Source organism: Ciconia boyciana, chromosome 1 (genome assembly GCF_034638445.1).
Source record: "Ciconia boyciana chromosome 1, ASM3463844v1, whole genome shotgun sequence".
Lineage (NCBI taxonomy): Eukaryota > Metazoa > Chordata > Aves > Ciconiiformes > Ciconiidae > Ciconia > Ciconia boyciana.
The window spans coordinates 207,710,441-207,724,221 of record NC_132934.1 but is presented as its reverse complement, the minus strand read 5'-3'; the positions used below and the strand labels follow the sequence as shown (position 1 = coordinate 207,724,221).

The window sequence follows — 13,781 nt, the reverse complement described above, 5'->3', positions numbered from 1 at the left end:
TGCCTGCAAGGAGAGATTTGAACAGACACATGCTGCAGCAGGGGTGAGCACCGACACAAAGCATCTCTGTGGGGAAGACAGATCTACTACATTGAACGTGGCCAGACTGTTAAGCAGAGAGTCTGATTTAGAGGAACATCAGCTCTTAAAACAATACATGCTTCTGTTCTAATAAACAGTACTTCATTTTAAGGAGGGTGGTGGGACACTGATTACCACTGTTGCAGCTCCCACAGGAAATAAATGACAAATCTAACACAAGTCAGATGAACTGTGGTAATTATGGTTGACCCACACAGACTGCAGTGAGTTCCCCGTCAGAGCGGTGAGTCATGCTGTCAAAACAGGTCATAGCCAGAAATATGAGGAGAGGACAGACCTTCTGTCTAATACCAGTCACACCCTGCTTGTGAACCACCCCTGGTCCTGGGGCCCTCCCTGGGAAGGAAATGTTACTCCAAGGAATCAGCAGAGCTGCCAGGATCATGAGTACCCCAAAACTCTAAAAGGAAAGCTATTTTTGGCACTGCCTGAAACCAAAGAAGTGGCAGAAACAGGCATCAAACAGTGTGTATACACAGTCCAAACTTACTGATCAGTAAAACATGCTCAGAGGTCTACCTGCTGCACACAGCAAGGACGGACTCTCCTGGGTCCACCAGCTCTGCTGTCAACCAGGGAATGGCAAGACTCTTGCTCTTAGCTATCCATCAGCTGTGATCAAACTGGTTACTATCTGGAAGTGAACTAATGGCAAATGACTGAATTGTTCTCAGTCCTGTCCTAGTAAGTACATGACTGCACTGCAATGGATCCATCAGCAACGCTTGGAGATTTCACCTCCCCCAAATCTGAACTAAAACTATGCTGTCAGCACACTCTTGGCAAGGAAAATGGGAGCTGTCAAGCAGTTATATGGAAGAAAAGCTCCTTTTCGTTCTACCCTGCAACTCTACTGGTGCTCACTGAGAAGATCAAGCAGTCACTGGCACTATAAAGCACTCTCTGGGGTGCTGGGCAGAACGGCTTCAGCACATGCTGCTCGATCCAGAACCGACACCTCCAAAGCTCTAAGTCTTTCAGCTGCCACCCTGACAAATTTGAATGAAATCTTTCCTTTGCAATAGCCCAGACCAGGAAAATCCATGACAATCCCTCAAAGAAAGAAAAGATGCTGTGTGTCAGCGTTCAAATTTCCTTTGAATCACAAGGAATGTCTGCTTTCCCCTGGCACAGGAGCCTTGAATCACAGCACCACCCAAAGAGGGCTTTGGATTCAGATCGTGACTTTCTTTAAGGACTCGAAGCAAGCAGAAATAAGCAAAGTAGGCTAGAAGAGGAGCTGAATTTGCATCTTCCCAGGACGTTTGCCATGATGCAGTGTAGCTTGTGCATTTATTCATGTTCCTTCAGATTTGCACTTTCTCCAGCTGGAATCAATAGAAAAAGCTAAACATGATATAAAGCACATTGGTATTTCCTCATAGAAGATGCATTTCACTGCTTCCTGGAAAGTTGTAAGCACCCAAAAGCCTACTATCAAACCAACCCAAACTGTTACAGATGTAACTCAAGAAGCCTCTGCAGGCTTAGGACCAGCTCTGGGAGCTGCCTGCCTGTGCACCTGCAGGAGGAACCCAGGCATGCCTCGCTAACAGCGGCTGTGATGGTCCAGAAGCTGCTAGGGAACATGGCACCATGCTGGCTGTCCACGTTAGTGACCAGAGCATGCTGCCCTGGCTGGTGCACAAGGTCTGTCTTCTCCAGGTAAACTAGCACTGCTAGTAGACCCTGATTTCAGAGGAACTCGTGTTCAGTTGCTGCCAGAGGGCAAAGTGAGGAAGGCAACATGGCCATATCTATAGTCATAAACTAAATGTGCCTATGACCATTTTCACCGAGACCAGCTGGCACAGTGTGCCTCACATCCATACGATTAAACTCATTTATCCTCAAAACAGGGGAGTTTGTCCAAACTGCCTACTTGGCTTGCGCCAACCTCTGAGCTGTGCCCAGGTTCGGCAGCAGGCAAGCTGGCCTTGCAGCCCTTCCTCTTCTCTACTCCACAAGGGCCCAACTGTCTCTTCAGGTCCCAGCTCTGATGTGGCCCAGCTGCACAACCACAGCTCAGACCGTCAAGGACACTGCAAAGTGATGTGAAAGAGCTGTGTGAAAATCTATAGACAGGGAAGAAATGTAAAACTGCAGATAGAGGAAGAGGATTGTTGAGATGGGGACTGGTGGTAGCTCAAGGCTTCAAGGGAAAAAACCATCATGAAATAGTAGAAAGTCCAAGAAGAAAAACCACGAGTCTACTAGGCAGTCACTGGGTGAGGGCCAACAGCTGGCTCATCTGTGTAGTGGTGTTGACATTACTGGTCAAGATGGCAACAACCCAACTGAGGGAGGTGCAGACGCTGATCCTTCTCCTCTCACTAGTGCCTGCCTGGCCAGGAAAGTCTCTTCAGATACCTTCTCTGAGGTGGTACTAATGCTCAGCCTAGTAGCTAGTTAAGTCCCTGCTATCTTTTTTCTGTGTTAGCCAGTAAACAACTGCTTTATACTTTCGACTTGCCTACACCCTGCATGCACCCTTCGTGCATGGCTAAAGATGCTCAAACACACTCACTCAAAAGAGGGACGGTAACAGCCTGGGCTGAAGCTATGCCTGGAACTTGCGATGAAGGTGCCCCAGTGCTTGCGAACACTCCTTACGACTGTATCATCTAACAACAGGGACGCAGCCTTTGTGTCATCTCCACTCACAAACCAGACTTGGTTTCCCTCTGGATAGTTATTCATGCTTTATTTCAATGACCTGAGCTCAGTTATCACTTGACCTATGCATGTTGTAGAAGATGGAGTTTCTTCGTCTGCAGGGAAAAACGGTTGAAGACACACCAGCGTGGCACTGAAACCAGCACCTTGCAAAGCATATGTTTAAGCATAAGCACATGAGGATCTTTCACTTACAGGAAAAAAATAATTTCCTTGCTGGAATTACAGAGTCACATCTCTCTACGGGATCCAGTAGACTGATTCTGAGCTTAGCCATGCAGATACACCCTGAGCTGCAGCGGACAAGGTCCTGAGTTACACACCAGCAGTGCCTCCCTCAAACTTGGTTTGAGCCATGAGACAGCAAGAGGCTGACCACACTAGCTCGGGTGCATCCCTACAGCAACACAGGATACAGCTGCCACCGCCAAGCTGGTCCCTCTGCTGCGTACCCAGGTTGTGTCTACTTAGCACAAGAGAGCTGTGATCCGTTTTGCAGTAGAGCCATACCTAGCATAAGCAGGACTTCAGCTAAACCATGGGACATTTAACAGTTCAATTCTCATTTTACTCCCCTAAATTACACCCAACAATCTTCTGTAGGATGCTGTTCTCATGCTCTACCTTTCTGACTCTGCTTGTATACTAATGCTGGGCACTTCTTTTATCCTCAGAACAGGTCAGCTCCTCTTCTGAATTATTAATTTCTGTAAGTTTTCTCTGAAAGCAGCAACCACAGCCCTATACTGTGGCTCCCTGGTACATAAGACCAGAGCACAGGAGTAGATGAGCATGACTTCTGTAGGGAAACATCACACATTTCCAGCTTCACAACACCTTGTAATATTTTCCAAATGCTCCCCACCTTGTTAAGGAAAATGAAAGCTTTAAGTTACTCCAAAGGCATCTCAAGGCCTTTTGGTTTCAACTGAGTCTTACTCACTTTGCAATTCTGTTTTATACTCTGCCAGCCCGCGTGTAATAAAAATCAGGGAGCAATTTCAGTTTTAAATTTCATTTGCCACATGTGATTCCATTTACCGACTAAATCCCAAACCTCTCTGAGTTCCTTTTGTTCTCTACAGGTTGTTTATTACTCCCCATAGTTTTACACAATCACAGATTTGTAATAAGTTACATATTTCCATCTTTCCCAAGAATGCTAACAGAATGCTAACTGAAGATCGTTCCTAATTGCTATAATCTCTATCATATCAACACATTTATATTAATCTGAAAAAAATTATAATAAATAAATCATGCCGCACCCAAACTCGCCACGTCTACCAGTGCAGACAGAGATCCTACCATGGATCCTACTCTAAAAGTCTTTTCTGGATGCCTGGTAGTTGGCTTCTACTTTTGCGCTGCTCCCCTCTCTCTGTGTCCCTTCTCCCACAGGGAAATGACTGACCTGGCCTAAGACATACCAAGTTAACGCCTGGCCGTACTCTGGACTGCTTATGCCCTAGGCCAGTTCTTCTCTAATAGTTTTTAAACCAATTCCAAAAGGTCCTGCAGATAGTGCATCTGTCCTGCTTTTCCATTTCTGATCACAATTCATACAGTCAGAGACAGGTAATCCCATTATCTGATTTGATGATGCCAGTTCTGCTTCACTGTTAACGAATCCCTGCTGCCGTTTCAGGACATAATCCTGATTTACTGTAGTATTTGTTATTGTTTTAGCAGAACCTGGTTGGATTAAGAAAAAAGGTTAAGACATTCACACAGATAAATTGAACATCCATAGTTATAAATGCTGAAATTAAATAAACAGACTGAAATACCTAAAAGTTTTGGAGGGGACATAAAGCTTCATGCTGCAGGACCTAAATCAACTCTAACGAAAGGGATGAAATTCTCCTCCTGGCCAGATCACAACATAAACGTCTACTGCAGTACGGTTTGCCTCTTCTTCAGCAGCTGGTGTTGGTCACTTTTGGAGATAAGCTACTGGAACAGACAGATTGCGTGATCTGGAATGGGAACAACTGTGGCCCATCATGGGTAAAATTCAGATAGGTTGTGGCTGCAAAAAATCCTGGTTTGGATTCATTTTTGCAGTTACCAATGTGACCAAATGACTGGGGGCTTCGGCACACGGACATCAGTTTGGTTTCTTGACATAAAAGCAGTCAGGCTAAGTTTTTCCTGTCCGCTCAAAAATGATAAAAAAGCAGGTCATAACAAAAGAAGTACACGCTGCAGCAATGTCTCAATTGTGATATGCTTTACACACAACAGTGCTACCTCTTGTGACCAGAAACAAAGCCACCACAGCCGAGAGTCCCATTTTCTTTACAGGAAGGCCATGAAGAGCTGCAAATCACATACATGTAAATACATGTATTTCACTGCGTAACCAAGCTCCTGACAAATTTAAGGTACAGCCAATCACAATGTAAAGACTAATATGGATAGAAAAGCTTGTATTCTAAAAACAGACATGCCAGGATTAAGAAATTGGAATAATTTACCCTGAAATTCTCAAGGGTCAGCCTTCCTTCTTTCCAGGTATTATAAGAATGTCTTTTGTACTTCATCTGTTTTAACTGAGGCTTGGCTAAATGAATACTGTGCTTTTCAATGGAGATTATTTTGATAGCACAGGTATTCTTTAGTATTTACTCCAAAGTTCTCAGTCCTGTAAAGAAGCATCTTTCCCATACAGCTTGGGCTGCAGATCCTTCTTTATAAACAGATCTTTCCTTAAAATAACTATCAAGAAAGAGGTAAATTCTAAACAAAGCAATAATCGCTGCATTATCTGGTCTTATTAGTCAAAGTCAACCTGAGATACTATGTGTGTCATTGATTACAAATGATTGGAGTTTGCCTCTACTAGGATTTTAGATTGTGGTATCTCATTGCAAAACATACACTTTTTTGCAATGAAGACAGCGGAGGTAAGATACATCTCACTTTCAATTAGCAGCCTAGAAGACAGCGATCTATCTTAGGCAGCTATTTTAGGAGGGAACAAATCACCCCCAACAGTGAAGCTCTCTCTCCCCATCTGTTAATGACAGGCCTAGATAACCAATTTAGAAGGCACGCCCGGCTTTTAGAAGACTAAAGCTAGGAAAATGAATCCCTTCCTTAGGTTTTGTATGTCAGGAATCAGATGAACAACTAGGCTAGGACAGATGTCATGTTTCAGTTTGCTTTATGGGAAAGACCCAAATAAATCTTTAAATTACATGGCTGTAAATTTCTTAATTTTACAAAGGAAAATCGGTTTTATCCTGGCAGATCTGGATGAGACAAAAGTTTACTGTGTTCGGGGCAAAACTGTCACCAAATTGTGCTGTTTCCTCAGCTTGAGAATTTTATGACAAGAGTGATTTCATTACAAAAACCAAAATTCTCCCATCTTTTCCCCCAGTGAGGACAACTCAAGTTTTCATCGCAGTATTCCTAATTGACAGCCTACCACTTCACGATCATTAACACCTTTGACCACTCTACTCTGGACACACTACAACTGTCTGTTCCAAGCTATGGTTAATCACAACACTCTCTAGGTTGATCCCTATGCTGATTCCCCAAGAAAATGAAGGCATTCTACATTTAATTTTTTTTCCTTCCAAGTTCCTGTTTGAGATATCTTACAGAAAACTGGAAAGAATTAAAACTGATACAAGTAAGAGCTGAGGTGTGAAACTCAACAATGGGATGTCTGCACCTGCATCCTCTGTTCCTCACTGCCAGCAGTGGCTGATGACTAAGCCAGAGCAATAGTTTTTTTCTACCAAAGCCTAAAGTCAGCTCTCTGCAGCCTGAGTAATCTCCAACAGTGGATGCTACTATCTCTAAAGCTGTACTGCTGTCATCAATCACTGCAGTGTGGAGAACAATGTCCTAACCCAGCTTGCACGACATTCGTCAGCAGGATCATTCTCCGCTCCATGTGGTCTGCAATTATATTACTGCACAGAGCCTCACTTCTGAAGAGCAGAGAGAATGAGGAAGGACATGGCACAGTACCCACCTGTCTTCTGTACTCCCAAGTGGGGTCGTACACCTTCCATCCATTTTCTGGGAAAACCTCTTTGTACTCAAATGCAAAAAGTGGCTGAAAGAAAGAAAATTTAGCATTAAGAGCACACTCAGATCCCACTTCCAGGATGTTTCATACCTCAAATAATAACTCATGACTGGTCCTTCTTTTTTCCCCACTGCACTACTTTTCTTTTAGGGCTTTGTGAAAAAGATCAACATGCTCACTGTAGTAGGTAATTAGTACAACAATGTACTTTCATCTATACCCCTGATCTTGCTTGTCTATTACCTAGTACTTCATGGACAAAAGGAGTTTATTATTACAGAGAAAGAAAAGACTACTTGGGCAAGAACGCTTTTACATATTAAAAACTAGATCCTTTCAACCTGTATTTGAAGCAACAATTGCAGTGTTATAATACAAAAGAACAGATGAACTGCATGCCAGAATTGGGAGCAGTACAGTCACCATTAGCTGTAAACCTCTGACGGATGTCACTGCGCTTTGCGTATTTTCCCTCTGTTACAAGGATGTGAGTATCGGTAAGTTATTTTTCATGCATGGAGGAATCCAGCCCCACAGTAGCAGACTCTTCCTGTTTCTATACAATCTAAATTCCTACGGAATTAATTCTAAGACAGATTTAAAAAAACAGCATTCCTTTTCCTTCAACAAAATGCACCCCATGTGAATATTGTACCAGGTAGATGGGACTGAACAAAACAGCTTACTGCCACTCTCTGTCTTTTGGTAACAACTGAAAAGAAAATACTTACCAGATTATTTGAAACTGGGAAAGCATATTTCATTAGGTTCTCAAATATGGATCGTCTAGTTCTCCCTTCAGGCTTATGAGCAAATCGCAAGTTTCGAATATCCTAGGAAAAAAGAGGGAAATCAAATTGCAGATTTCCGAACCACTTCAACATCCAAAGAAACTCTGAAAGCCAGCATTCAAAATAGAGTCACATCACGATGCTCCTTCTAGTACTGATTTAGTATCGTACTTAGTATCGAACACTGTTGTACTGCAACTCTGGGCTTGGTTCAGTGGTCATCTGCAGCCTCCAACAAAGCCTGAGACAACTGCAGAGGAGCAGAGGGAGTGCACAGGCATGCCTGATCGGTGGCATCTTGCCTCTACATGAAGCTTTCTACCTGATGAAAGTCTAGGGGAGAGCCCTGCTCAGGGACAAGCTATTTCTGACTGGCAGGACTTTGTGAGACAGACCCCCTAGCTCTTACCTGGCTCTCAGGCTAAGCTGTGCCAGAAGACTGACAGGGACTGCCTCGCGAAGTACCTCCATAGAGCTACTGAACATAGGGAGCCCAAGTCCAGCCAGTTTGGTGCAAAGCAACTAATGCCATATCCCTTTAAAGCTTCCATCTCTCAGAGCACTAGAGAGGATGACTGCAACTAACAACTCCTCCACTTTGCACAGCAGCACAGTTTCCACAAAGAGTGGTAACCCAAGACCTCCTTTCCATACTCATCTACAAAATCAAATTCAGAAACTAAATAAAGCATCTCTAAAATGCCAAGATTTTCCAGCCAAGCCTACAACTCAGACACTTGCAGTAAACAGTTTAAAAGCCACCAGCAGGAAATGAGCTATCAAGTTCAAGCATACGAAGATGGTACAGCAAGTCAGAGAATGAGATAAACAGCTAAAGACTTAGCTGTCTCACACGACTGAGATTAGGTAATTGGTCTCAGACAGAGAACATTTCAGGATGCATAAGCTATATCTGTACTATGTTATCGCACTAAACTGCTCTGCATATCTTGGGCCAAGCAGGCTGGCATATATAGATATATGCTGTATAGGGCCAAGATACCTATCGCATAGTTTGTGCCTGGGTTTCCCACCCAGGGAAACAATGCAGTCCACTCAAACCTGACCATGTGTGCAAATCTGCATACAGGCAAAATGGCTGAGGACAGGGAATCCAAATCAAAACAGGGAACAAACTGGCCTGCCAGCACAAGCACCTCTACGTTAGCCAGGGACGATCATGACTGCAACGGGACGAGGGAGCAGCTGGATGATTTGGTATAGATTATATCAACTGCTCTTGACTCAGCATGCCCACAGCTTGTGAGTCTGCTTAGCTTCCTGGTGCCTCAAAATCACAGCAGTGACCAGAGTTGTTGGGGGAATGAAAATGTCATTTTCATTCCTCCATCTGCCCTTATCCAGAAAGCAGCATCCTTTCAGCCTTGAGGGGGCTCTGACAAGAGCTCTAAGCAGCCCGAGACCTACCAGGTTCAGAATCCAGCTCTTCCCACATTGCTACTGAGGGAAGCAGAGGGGCCATGCCCTGGTGAACAGCGGAGGTAGGAATTTAGGACCAGAAATGGTGGCTTTATCTACTCTGTAGGTCTACAGTAAGCAGACATGAGGAGGTGAATTGTTAATTTTTACTGAAGTTTGCATTTCCAATGATTCCAAGGGCTCTTGAGAGACACATGTGAAATATCTACTGCCTTGAAAGAAATGAAAGAACAGCCTCAAGGAGGACTGAAGGCTACTTGCCAGTCCCTCACCGCAAAACACAGCAGCAGGTGGACATAAGCTAACGATTTAGGGGGAAATGTGCCCCTTTCTTGCTCCTGAAATGCAAGTGAGTGAAAGGCATCCTGTACTCCACAATGACTGGAGTCCTCCTGGGATAGCCTGGTGGACAACCCTGAGAACTGCATTAGTGGGATGCAAGCCTAGGTTTCCACTATGAAAAAAAGACATTACCTAGCACAAAGCCTGAATAAAGGTTTGGATCTCATCTTGAGGGAGTGGAGCTGGAGAATCCTGAAAATTACTTTTAAAATCAGATGTTTTTTGAAGTGTGTGAAGTCATAATGACTGAAATGTTTTGCAAAACTTCCTACAGTACTACAGAGAAAACCTTTTAAAATATATATTCCCCTTCCCCTATGGTAAAACATAGATAAAAGTTTACCTTGCATACAATCTCCAGCCCGTATGAATTCTCACCGCGACTGGAAGCACCTCCAATTTTCTCCACTCTGTTGATTACACCTAAAGATGCATCTAGGACAAAAGGAGGGTCCTGTAGACAGTTGAAATTTGTGAGTTTAAAAAGGGGAGGGGGGAAAAGTCCCCAGCTCCTGCTCCCTTATGCCTATATTCCCAAACATATAGCTATGATTCACACAGAATTACTCTCAACAAACACTTAGATCTAAAGATTGAGTAGCCAATAAAAGCAGATGGTTTCAAAAGCTTACCCGTTCCATGCTTTTAAAATACAGTCTATAATTGGTAACGGTAAGGGTTCCTCTGATTGCTCCAGTGAAGGGGCAGATGTAAGTAACATCCTTAGCTTAAAAAAAGAAAAAAAAAAGTTTATTAATTTCATGGTTAATTTATGGAGTAAAATTATGACAGCAACAATATTTGAGGGCTCTACTTTTCAGATCATGAAATGAAAACAAACTTAATCTGGGGTTCTGGCCTAGAGCTAGAATGCACGTTTCAGTTCTGTCAAGAAGGTAAGATTTTGGGTATAATCATAGAATCATAGAATGGTTCGGGTGGGAAGGGACCTTAAAGATCATCTAGTTCCAACCCCCCTGCCATGGGCAGGGACACCTTCCACTAGACCAGGTTGCTCAAAGCCCCATCCACTTCCAGGGATGGGGCATCCACAACTTCTCTGGGCAACCTGTTCCAGTGCCTCACCACCCTCATAGTGAAGAATTTCTTCCTGATATCTAATCTAAATCTACCCTCTTTCAGTTTAAAGCCATTACCCCTTGTCCTATCACTACAGGCCCTTGTAAAAAGTCCCTCTCCAGCTTTCTTGGAGGCCCCTTTCAGGTACTGGAAGGCTGCTAGAAGGTCTCCCCGCAGCCTTCTCTTCTCCAGGCTAAACAACCCCAACTCTCTCAGCCTGTCTTCACAGGAGAGGTGCTCCAGCCCCCTGATCATCTTCATGGCCCTGCTCTGGACTCGCTCCAACAGGTCCATGTCCTTCTTATGTTGGGGGCCCCAAAGCTGGACGCAGTACTCCAGGTGGGGTCTCACCAGAGCAGAGTAGAGGGGCAGAATCACCTCCCTCAACCTGCTGGCCACGCTTCTTCTGATGCAGCCCAGGATATGGTTGGCTTTCTGGGCTGCAAGCACACATTGCCGGGTCATGTTGAGCTTCTCATCAACCAACACCCCCAAGTCCTTCTCCTCAGGGCTGCTCTCAATCCATTCTCCACTCAGCCTATATTTGTGCTTGGGATTGCCCCGACCCATGTGCAGGACCTTGCACTTGGCCTCGTTGAACTTCATGAGGTTCGCACGGGCCCACCTCTCAAGCCTGTCCAGGTCCCTCTGGATGGCATCCCTTCCCTCCAGGATGTCAATGGCACCACTCAGCTTGGTGTCATTGGCAAACTTGCTGAGGGTGCACTCAACCCCACTGTCCATGTCACCAACAAAGATGTTAAACAGTGCCAGTTCCAATACCAGCCCCTGAGGAACTCCACTCATCACTGGTCTCCACTTGGACATCGAGCCGTTGGCCGCAACTCTTTGAGTGTGACCATCCAGCCAATTCCTTATCCACCAAGCGGTCCATCTGTCAAATCCATGTCTCTCCACTTTAGAGACAAGGATGTTGTGCAGGACAGTGTCAAATGCTTTGCAGGTATAAATTGAACTCTAGGCAAATACCATCACCTAGAATCCTACATTTGCACAGAACTGCCACCCCTGTAAAAAAGCCAGTATTCGGCTGCAAACTGCTTACTCTTACTGAGCAATGCATTGCCAGTAGCTGAGCACACCACGCACGAAAAGAGAAAATGATTCCTGCCTGGATGCATACATTTGAGGCTGACAACAATCTGCATAAAAGCTAAGGATTGCCAGTAAGCCGGTTTGTGCCACCAAGGACAGGAGAAGGCAGTTGTCCTACATGTGGCTTTTAGGATGCTTGGGACCTACACACCCTTGCACACAGAGTCAGCCCTGGGATGAAGGCCTTCATGCTAAAAGCCAGTGGAGGTACAGCAATTTCCAGCAGCCAGGAATATGTATAGCACCCAGCTGCCGGTGATTTTAAGTCTGAAGTCAGCAGTCAAGTTACTCTGCAACAATTCAATTATTTTTGAGCCTGAGTGACGGTGACTCAAAACAGTCCCCTTCTTAAAAGGCCACAAAAGTTTCTCACTTGTTCCAGCAAAAGGCAAGAGGTGCTGCTGGTTTTCCACAGCAAACACCTCCCCTAACTGCCCTTCTGTTTTACATCAATTAAGAATGCCAACATTTAAGTCATTCCCTCTCCTCCCCGCCACCTAGCAGTGATCCATCACATCTTCTGCCATTGAAGCAGTTGGCTGGCTGTGCCGTGGCAATAGTTTACGCTATCACCAACAAGTAATGACACCCTCCAAATGCACAGAGATCTTTTCAGAAGGAGACCCACTGACCACAGCTGCCAGACCCATGAAAGAACCCCTGACCCATCTTAATAACCTCAAGCCTCCAAACCCTATGGGATCCATTTTGCAAGGGCTGTGCGAAGCCAGGAGGGCAGCTCGCCTCCCCACCAGGTGACAGCCACCACGCACAAGAGGCATAAGGCTACTGGGGTGCCAGGATAGGGACCTGAATTTCTTCTATCTTTATACCATGAGATTTAGCCTGGAGGAAGGGAGGAAGAGGGAGGGAGGCAACTCATATAACTAAATCATCCTCACGTCAGTTCTGCTTCTGCATAGTCTCCATTGACTCTCAAGATCTGGATATGGAGAAGGATCCTTAAAAAAATCAGGAGTGACTAATTCAGAGCAAAATATGTAGCACAGAAATTTTGGTTAAAAATAAATAAAATTAAAAAAATATATATGCGCTAGCAATTTCATTATTTGTTTATTTATTTTAATGTACATGCATTTGTTGGAAGGACAATTAAACACAAAATGCTTCTAGCTTCTAATGCTTCTAATTAAACCAAGTGTTTCATTATTGGCTGATTATTAATCACTTCTTTTCAAAGACTAGTTTGACAGAGGTTTGAAAGCAGACTGACGAAGCATAATAAGGGTGAGGGCAGCCTGCCTGGTTTTTCCACTGGAGTTCCCATTATTCAAAATGTAATTTCAAAATGTTTAAAAAAAAAAAATAAAACAAAATCTACTAATAAGAGAAGTGTGCATTTACATCTGAAAAGGAACAGGATTTCTGGGTAAAGAGGAAAGGTGCTAGAAAAATGTTTTCCAGGTAAGGAATCCCAGGCACGATCTCAAACACTGGCCTTGCCAGCTTGTAAGCCACATCACCTTTCACATTTGCATTTTATTAGCTTGGTTTCCTAAGGAAACAATTTTACTTAATCACACTGCACATGTACACATGTACCTACACACATGGCTTGTCTGACCTGAACCCTACCACTGTTGTATGGTTTCAGCAGTCTCTATCTGATAAACAGGGATCTCCAAGGCATTAAAATGCTTCACTGTTTGTGAGAACGGATGCCAGGCATAATAGAGGGGTTGTACTAGTGCTACTACCAAGGGAAAGCCTAATAAGCTCAGTCTTTGGCAGATATAAGAGAATCCATATGGGAGGAAGATACTGGAAACCAGGATTTACTAATTCCCCTGCTTATGGAATTCTTGTCTTTTATAAGGCCAATCTTACCCTAGGTTATTGGGTTGGCTGAAATAATTTTTCTTCCCTTCCCTGTAAAATCCAAAGATAATTACATTTGCCTTTCTTCACACTTTTAACAGGAAATAATTATTGCTGATGAATAACAAAGATTTCCCTTTTGCTGCCTTTAACTTCTTGCTGGACCAGGCAGCTGCTGTCTGGCCTACTCCAAAAGCCACCCAGTCTTACAGACTTACATGGCTCATCACATCATTTGCCAACAGATAAAACACTGGTAACTCTGATCTCTTAAACCATTTCCCAGGAACCCTTCAAAATATAGTCTTGCTGTCAGAGCTAACTGTGTCCGTGGAGTGAGTTAG

The 13,781-nt window shown here is 44.1% G+C and overlaps 1 protein-coding gene across 2 annotated transcripts in view; it reads right to left on the bottom strand.

Annotated features, from left to right (window-relative positions):
* The window catches only part of MTMR2 (myotubularin related protein 2), a 64,638-nt gene that overhangs the window by 12,403 nt on the left and 38,454 nt on the right, over positions 1–13,781 (bottom strand). For both annotated transcript variants that reach the window (XM_072850674.1, XM_072850675.1), the window contains 4 exons: positions 10,035–10,129; positions 9,746–9,856; positions 7,561–7,662; positions 6,773–6,856 (listed from right to left, as the gene is read on the bottom strand). In XM_072850674.1, the coding sequence (XP_072706775.1) occupies positions 6,773–6,856; positions 7,561–7,662; positions 9,746–9,856; positions 10,035–10,129 (392 nt within the window). The remainder of the gene's footprint in view (positions 1–6,772; positions 6,857–7,560; positions 7,663–9,745; positions 9,857–10,034; positions 10,130–13,781) is intronic.